At 35.8% G+C, this 8,952-nt stretch overlaps 1 protein-coding gene across 2 annotated transcripts; it reads right to left on the minus strand.

Annotated features, from left to right (window-relative positions):
- Positions 1–931: 931 nt before the first annotated feature.
- LOC122024291 (nuclear transcription factor Y subunit A-7-like) lies at positions 932–5,987 on the minus strand. 2 transcript variants are annotated; one of them, XM_042582884.1, is made up of 6 exons: positions 5,853–5,987; positions 4,672–4,944; positions 3,269–3,417; positions 2,770–2,841; positions 2,463–2,627; positions 932–1,498 (listed from the first exon to the last, which is right to left on the minus strand). In XM_042582884.1, the coding sequence occupies exons 2-6, from the start codon at positions 4,697–4,699 to the stop codon at positions 1,247–1,249; spliced, it is 666 nt and encodes a 221-aa protein (XP_042438818.1). In that variant the 5' UTR covers positions 4,700–4,944; positions 5,853–5,987; the 3' UTR covers positions 932–1,246. The 2 variants fall into 2 exon arrangements, with proteins under 2 accessions (XP_042438818.1, XP_042438819.1); XM_042582885.1 differs by having other exon boundaries at positions 1,360–1,498; positions 2,468–2,627; positions 5,853–5,966.
- Positions 5,988–8,952: the final 2,965 nt, after the last annotated feature.

Genomic DNA, 8,952 nt, shown 5'->3' on the forward strand with positions numbered 1-8,952 from the left:
TTCATTTGGAAGTAAACCTAACAAATTGCGCTAGTATTTATGGTTTAAAGCAGATAAATTTATTTTTTAACTTATATAAAATTTAATTATAAATTTATTTCTTTTCAAATATATAGTAATTTATAAATTTATATAATATCAAATTATAATATAAAGTTTATATATTAGATAAATATTAAACATAATTTATAAAAATATGCTCAAACTTAACTAAACTTAATAAGATTTTTAATAAACTTGAACATTAGTAAATAAATAAGTAAAAACATAATTAAGTTTTAATTCCGCTCGATTCATTTACATCCATTTATGTGGAAGGCTTCAAGTGTTGGTTCATTCTTATAATTAAGATATACTTGATAAATGTTGAAATTTTTAGTTTTTTTTCATATATATATTTTTAAGAAAGATTTAGAAATTAGAGTAGTTATGGTTCAAACTAACTTGTGAAAACTTTCAGCTTGTGAGGTTTCCTTTTCTTTGCAGACTAAGTTTAACACAATCTACCATATAGTCGATCATCCTATGATACAATTCTACCATCAGAGCACCAACTCAATTACGTGATCGTTTATATAAATGGTGATCCTTGAAAACTAACAAATCGAACAAACTCGAACAATCGAAGATTAACAAGAAGAAGATCATGACATGGATCATCAAATTCAACACACTCCATTCCTCCATCAGTATGCTGTTAGCAAATTTGAACTATAAGCACGATGCATTCCATGAAAGAACAAGGAATATGCTATTTAGAAATATTAGCAAGAAAAGTTTGAAGCATTTTGAATGAAATTATTAACCAAAAATAAAAAATAAAAGAATTCAATCTTCAAGATAATTCGATGAGGAAACAAACATCAACAGCTAAAACAATCATGAGCTTTTCCACATATATTCGCCCCCCCAAAAAAAAACAATTGAGAGATTTTGACAAGAAGGCTACTATTAGTTTCTAAGACAAATTGTTAGAATTCATAGAACACGAAATAACCGTCAGATACTCCTTAATCAAACATATTTGCAACAAAAGAACTCTAAAACAACACCTGATAAAGTACAACCTTTTACATAATTCTATCGAGAATCCTAACACGGCTAAAAATCTCCCAGAAACACAGCGACAGCTAAAGACTTAGAGATTGTTGTATGAACCTGCAGCTAAGCTATTTGGAATCCTCACAAGCACTGTACAGAAACACTGTTCTTTTGCACGTTCATAAGTTCTCTTGCGACAAGAATTTTATGACGCTTTCTTTGGATCGTTTCCGGATGGTGACTTTACAGACTCTGCAGCTTTAGCAAGGTCTTGAATGTGATCAGAGATTGGTGGGTTGGATGTTTGGGGCTTGTTATCTGAAGCAACTTCCTTCTGTTGATTTCCCTGGGACTCGCTCTGGTGGTTTGCCTCATCAGACTTGGAATTAAGAAATCTACCTCCGCATCCTCTTTGTCTTCTTAAAGCATGCAAGTGACGCGATTCATGAAGGTAAGGCTGTAGCGAGTCAACATTGAATTGTGTTATTAGTGCCATGTTTTGATTGTTAAGAGTTTGAGGAAACATGATATTAGCAAGCGACATACTATATTATGGAATAGCCATAGAATATACATCTGTGATGACAATCTAAAAGAATTAGAATGTCAAACTTGTACGATATTTAAAAACAACTGAATATGACAAAGTCAGCTTCAAAAGGAAACTAAGACTAACATATATGAATTATAGTACGAATTACTAACAGTATAGGTTTGCACATTGTTTGGCATTTGTCAAACCAACAAGATTAACAATTTCAAAATGCCACATTACTGCTATGGTCTCCCTGCAGTCAAGGTTTGAAACAGAGATGAAAATAGTCAAAAGAGATAAAGGAGCTTATCGATACTACTAAGATAATGTGATGTAGATACACGCTACATGTTGGGTTACTTGCTCAGGCAGCAAGATACTGAAAGCTCTGATCATGTTGGCATAATTTTGGCCAGGGAACCTATCGATTGAAATTTGGAAATTCAATTCTGTTATCATGCAAAAGGAATTCAATGGATAGTTTAAACACATGCTGCAGTGGGCAAGCATCAACTGTGATTATTATTAAATCAAAACCACAGATAATTTAGGCTCAGAAAATAATATCGACTCGTCCATTGTAAAAATTCTTAAGGTGCTGAAAGTAAACATCTGACATGCAAGGCTTATGAAGGTCTCCCAATTACTTCTATTCATATAATTATCTCTCGTATGAGGTAAGAAGAAACTTCTAGGGGAATACCATCTAGCTAATCATCAGAATTTAAAGAATGCTAATAATTAAATCAAAATAATCCATCTAATAAATTTGATGCTGAGATAATTTGTTATTTATTTATCCTTTTAGAAGATGAAAATCATAAATAAAAGAGCAATACTAGACCAAACTAGAATGCACTTCCATTTATAATGGAGGCACACATGCCTTACGAATTTTAGCCAATTTATTTTCTGACTCTGCTTTTGCTCGAGACTGTCGACGCCTTAAGATACCATGATATTGCTTAGCATTCACATATACAGGTTCTTCGACGGCATCAGTTGGTAATGGCACGCCCGGATGATGCACCCCAATCAGTTGTGGATGGATCTAAATGGGATAGGCAATTTTAAGAGAGAAGATAAGCAATAGATGATAAGTCATTAGGACCATGATAAAAAAAAAATTGTAGTCGCTGAAACGACTGATATTTGAATGGTCATAATTCATCATGTTTTGGGATAACTTTTACCACATGTTGTCCAGCATAGGCTGCAAACATTCCCCCATAGAAGGGATCCATGTATGGGTAAGCCGCTGGAGACTGCCACAAAAAGCAATTTTCAGCAACAATTAGTCAAGATCAGTCAAGCAAACAAATTCACATTCTTTTCCACCACAACCAGAGGTTGAGCATATAAAAGTAAATCAAAGACATAAGCATGCAAATGAAATGACACGGAAAAATTCTGAAACGATTTACTTCAGAATCCAATAACATCTATTTAGGAACACTCCAATATGCAGACCACTTAGATAATCATAATACAACATGGGTAAAAGACCAGATTACACTGTGATAAAGACAAGAATTAGTGTATATGCTTATTTTCATAGATATTCCAATAAGCCACAAGAATATTGCATAAAATTCAACTACTGAACAAAAGATAATAAGTTCAGATAACACAATGTCATGGAAAAAGATGTATCAAGAAATTTAATAAAATTAGCAATTTTAAGAACAGTACCATAGCTTGCCCTGCTTCAAGTTGACCAGTGGGCATCATGTACCCAATCAAGGGTGTTGCCGCACCAGATTGCATGCTTGCAGTTGCATAAGGCTGATGTTGGTTTTCAGATTGTGCCTGCCCTTGCTGTTCATCGAGTTCACTATTATCTGGAAATTATGAGACCATAAAGTAAATAAGATAGACAACCATCAAGCACTCAAAACATGAAAATGGTTGAGCTGCACATATAAACACAACAAAATAGCATCATTGTTGTAACGGTTTATTCTTTGGCTAAATGAACGCGAATCCTAAGAAACAGGAACTATGCATTGAAAATGCATCATTGTACAATATTGGATGAATCTAACAAAGAAAACTAAAATTGTCAAAATATATATATTCCCAAAGCCCTAATGATTAATACAATGGAACATTAATCATGGACGGCAGAGCTCCAAATTTATACAAAATGGTTTCCGTCTACAGAAGAAGGGCAGCAGTGCATTACTATCAAATGAAAATACACATAAAATTTCCTTTGCAATAGTCAATCAAAACATCAATAGGAGGAAAAGAATACACACACAAAAACTTTAAAAACATCAATAGTCAATACACGAGGTAGTAAAACAAAGCATATCTGTAAGTTAAAGGAATCACCTTGAAATAAACTGAAAATGTTTCATTTTACAAACAAAGGCAGGTATAAAATCTATCAAACATTTTAAGAGTCTTATTTTTCCTTGGTCACTCCATTCAGATAGACAATGCAAATTACTATATGGAACAGAAATCATAAGAATCTGATTTCTTCAGGATATCTATTAAATACATTCTCCACTGAAGAAAAAGACCTTTACGCACTCAGCGCAATGATTCCTATATTTTAAACAAAGTATATCAGTAAGTCAAAGGAATCACCCAGAAGTAAACTGAAAACTTTACATTTTTACAAGCAAAGGCAGGTATAAAATCTGTCAAACACTTTAAGGTTCTTATTTTTGGTAGAACACTCCCTTCAGGTAAAGGATGCATTTTACTATATGGAACAGAAATCATAAGAACCTGATTCTTCAGAATTTATTAAATGCATTCTCCACTGAAAAAACAAGGACCAATTCACACTCAGTACAGTGATTCCTATATTTTTAAGGCAGCTAACGGTAAAGTTTCCAACAAATAAGCACCGACTGAGATAGGCTAATCTACCAGTATGGCACCTCTTAAGCTCCCAATAAAAAAGGTGTTTCCTATTAAACAATTAAGATTAAAGACCTTTGGATAAGAAATGTCACAAGTACATATTACTGAAAAGAGAGTATCTAACCATTTGAAATTATGAGTTGGTTAACTGAAAAAGGACCAACCAAAATGTACAGGTAAAATAGCAGAAAATTATCATTGTAAGTGATAATCACCAGATAAGCTTTGACCCGAAGAACTCATGTTCTGTTCAAATTTCTAACTTCTACCAATGTAACTAGCGAATGGCGAGATTCAGGCCCTATTTAAACTGAAGGAAACAGCCAGTCTCGATATTCAAAAAGAGCAGATCTTGCAGATACCAAACAGAACTTGAAGCTAAGAAAGCTGGTCATGAAATTCCATAAGAGATGATCTTGCAGATACCCCACAAGAAAGCAACCTTTCGTTCTCAAAGAATATAATCCTCAAATACCAAGCCGAAATGCCTGGTTACAACACAAATAATACAAAATACATTAGGTAAAACAGATAATCCTGCATTACAAGTATTATATGGGTATACATTATGATTCATTTGAAATAAAAAAGGGTCCGGTATCCATCAGTCAAATTTTGGCATGGATGATGGTTCATGAATATCTCACCTAAACTAGAAATCAATCTAGCAAAAGGATATAAAATGATATAGCATGAGAAAACAATTGATAAAAAAAAAAAAACTTGATACAGTTTTAATCCACATATCCAAAAGATAAAAGGAAATCGTTCAAATTAGTTTAAAAAAAAACATTGAAAAAAATCCATCAGGCAAAAAGATGGCAATTGTATTATCTATTAAGAAAGGTAAGCATTACACTGTACAGTCATGATCAATTCAATTATGTTACGGACTGTATACGAGTCAATGCTAAACTACAACGGATTATAATTATTAGTTGGTTATAAACCAACGACTCTCCTTTCACTCCATGTGAATTACTCATACAGCAAACCATAAAGATTCAAAATCCAGCAATTTTAGCAAAGAAAAGATTTTGATCAATCAAGATGTTAAATTTCCACCCAACTCTACACGAAATCAGCTCGCCCAAGAAAACCGTCCACATCGTCTCAAAAACCTATAAAAAAACCGTCCATTTCAGTTGACGAAACCATGTCCTCCGATGAAAAATACGAACCCTAAGACGATTCCCGAACAAAAAAAGGTCCTCGATTGAGGCATCATGGGCATCCATATCGAACCAAACGAATGCCACCCAATCAAACGCAAACTGAGATGAATCAGAGATTCACGCACGAGGGAACGAGATCAGAGAAGCGGAATTAAGAAACCCTAGTTACTTCCAAAGAAAAGCCGTTGCATGAACCAGCCCGCCCTTCGTTCGTAGCGTACCTGGATCGCTCCTCGTCCTCGTCGTGCTTGATTGAAATGGCGAAGGTTCGAGAACTTCGAAAACGATCTCTTCCTCTCTCAGCGAACGAGTACGTCTTCCATCGGCATTTATCCTCCTCGATTTAGGGATTTAAATAAATACATCTCAAAAGAAGAATAAATAAAGAAGGGAATAACATATTGGTCCGTAATATTCTACGCATTTTGAAATACCCGTTTACAATACCATGAGGTTGTTGGCGAAACAGATGGGGCCCGCTTTGCTTCCACTCTTTCTAAAGTAGGCCATGGCTTGGTAGTAGGTGAGCTGCTGCGGTTATCAGTGATCCACTCCATCTTTTTTCTTCAAAGAGAAATGCCATCAGGATCGTCCATTTAAGGATCTGGGTTAACGTGAGACACGTGGATGGTTGGATTTGATGAGTTGACGTAGAGGACCGAGAAATTGGGATTTGCGAGTCCCCCTTCTCGTCCACTAACGTGGGGGCAGAGCGGGCAGCCCGAAACGAGTGGTGGAGATGTGTGATAGGATCCCAGCCGGAAGATGCTGACTGCGGTCAGCAAGGGTTTAGTGGAGGTGTAAAATGAGTTAGGCCATATTTACCTGACTTGGCCAACCACGCCTTAGGCACACCACCTCAACGGTTGTCTCGTGTTCGATACAACCACAATTGTTCCATATTCGATACTATATCATTAGTATCATGCACAATCGAATACATCGATCGAATTGAAAATTTTGATAATATTCAACTTATAATTTATATGATCTCTTGATATTATAATTTTAAAATTATCACAGCAATGATATATAAGCACACATTCTTAAAATCGTTCATTTCAAAGTTAAATCGGATGGAATATATTATTATTATTAAACAAATTAATTAATTTGGTAAAAATTTAAATTAATTAATACTTTATTAGTTTGACTTCTATAATTTTTATTAAAAAATTCGATCGACTCGTGAGTTAAAAAAATTATATTGATTTCGATTAAATAGGTTGTTCGTTCCATATTGAAATTGCTCAGCAAGTAGGATTAGGCGTTGGTCAACTTGTAAGCAAATCATATGAAATGCACAAGTAATTGACGTTGCTGTGTCCTAGTGGCTAGCCCATTAATATCATATTACCTTATATGCTGGATTCTAGCTCTCTTAGTAATAAATAAAATATAATATTTACATAATGTTACATAATGTTACATGAGATACTGTCTTTGAGTTCTCTTAGTAGTAAAGTGGAATTGTGTCTCCTTAAAAAATTCTTTCAGGGGTTTTTGAGGTATGGAGCCACTCAATGATAAAGTCGGTCATTATAAAAAGTTTACCTTACTTTAGTTTATTGGTGTTGCTTTGTCCTAGTGGCTAGCACGTTGATACTATGTTACTTGAAGTGTTGGGTTCGAGCCTTCTTAGCAACAAATAAAATGCAATATTTGCATAAAGTTACTTGAGGTACTGTGTTTGAGTCCTCTTAGCAGCAAAGTGGAACTGTGCCCCCCATACCCTCTTAGTAACAAATAAAATATAATATTTGTATAATGTTGCTTGAGGTACCGAATTTGAGTCCTCCTAGCAACAGAGTAGAATTGTACCTCCTCAAAAATTCCCTTCGGGGGTTTCTGAGCATTTACCCCTTCTGAATCAAATAGATTCATATATGAAAGTGGCCGACAATAAGTTCTTTCAAAATTAACTATTTGTTCCTCTGTTAGAGGTGTTGTAGAAATGTCTGCGATCGAGTAAATAGCTCTACGAACGAAAATGACTCGGATCGAATTGAAAATGAAAAAATTTGTACAAGTTATACCTTTCGTCACCACTTTGTGTAAAATCGTTAAGTATAAATATGTCATATACCTATAACTCGATTGGCAAAATAGTCTATCTCTCCCCCAAAATATGTTTTTTATGAACATATGGGGCCGCTCAGCGGTAGGGGCCAGTCACTATAAAAAGTTTACCCTACCTTATTTTACACTATAAAAAGTTTACCCTACCTTAGTTTAATTGGCGTTGCTTTATCCTAGTGGTTAGCACGTTGATACTGTTGGTGCAGTTTGCACTAACGGTCCAACTCGAATTTTGATGAATGATAAGTAAATTAAGTTAGGTTTTGTTGCGATCTAACCACTTGATTAAGTGTGCAGGAAATCCAGCTAGGTCAATGGACCGATCAGATAACTGATACGAAGTCCAAATAGGTCGACGGGCTGACAGAGTATCTGGCAAGAAATTCAGTTAGGTCGACGGACCGACCGAATTACTGATACGAAGTCCAGATAGGTCGACGGGCTAACTGGATATCTTGCAAGAAGTCCAGCTAGGTCAACGGGCCGACCGGATAGCTGACATGAAGTCCAGACAGGTTGACGGACTGACCGGATGTTTGGCAAGATGATAAGTTAAGGTAAGTCCCTAGAGGAGAGTGACCAAATAAGGGCGTGTCCCGGTTGAAGGGATGTTAGGCATCAGTCTAGTTTAGGTCCATTTGGGATCTCTAAACTGAGATCTTGACTAGTTCCTGGTCCAGGAAGGACATGAACTAATTACTATTCTTTAATTATAATTATGCTAACACTTGTCTTGCAGGTTTATTAGACTAACATTGTTTTGCAAGACAAAAGAAGGAAATTGCCTTCGGGTGAACAGTACCCGAATACGCCTTCCATAGCCATAGAAGGCGCCTTCTATGAACAGTGCGAAGGCACCTTCTATGACCATGGAAGACGCCTTCTGCAGGATAAACTTGGACGTTATCGTGGATAAGAGCCAAGCCATTTGGGATAGAGTTTGACCAGTTGAAGGCGCATTCCATGCGTATAGAAGGCGCCTTCCATAGCCTATATAAGGCAGGCTCGACCAAGCAACCTACAACAACACATATACAAGGTACTACACATTCATTTGAGGTTCCGATTGCTCCGGGCTCCTGCTATGACTCTGCTGCAAAGTTGTTGCATCCGACGACTGCTCCGAGGACTTCCAATCATGATCGGCAGACCGACATTGACACGAGCACTCCCACTTTAATCTTTAAGCGTCAATAATTTCCTTTTGTAATTAATTACTGCAAAAGGATAAGTTTAGTGTGT

The sequence above is a fragment of the Zingiber officinale genome, chromosome 9B (assembly GCF_018446385.1).
Source record: "Zingiber officinale cultivar Zhangliang chromosome 9B, Zo_v1.1, whole genome shotgun sequence".
NCBI classification, from domain to species: Eukaryota; Viridiplantae; Streptophyta; class Magnoliopsida; order Zingiberales; family Zingiberaceae; genus Zingiber; species Zingiber officinale.

Excerpts from the sequence above, each read along its gene's own strand:
- LOC122024291 (XM_042582884.1), bottom strand. The coding sequence starts at position 4,699 with ATGAGTTCTTCGGGTCAAAGCTTATCTG. Across the intron at positions 2,628-2,769 it reads CCTATGCTGGACAACATGTG|ATCCATCCACAACTGATTGG; the intron begins GTAAAAGTTATC and ends TATCCCATTTAG. Across the intron at positions 1,499-2,462 it reads AATTGGCTAAAATTCGTAAG|CCTTACCTTCATGAATCGCG; the intron begins GCATGTGTGCCT and ends GACTCGCTACAG.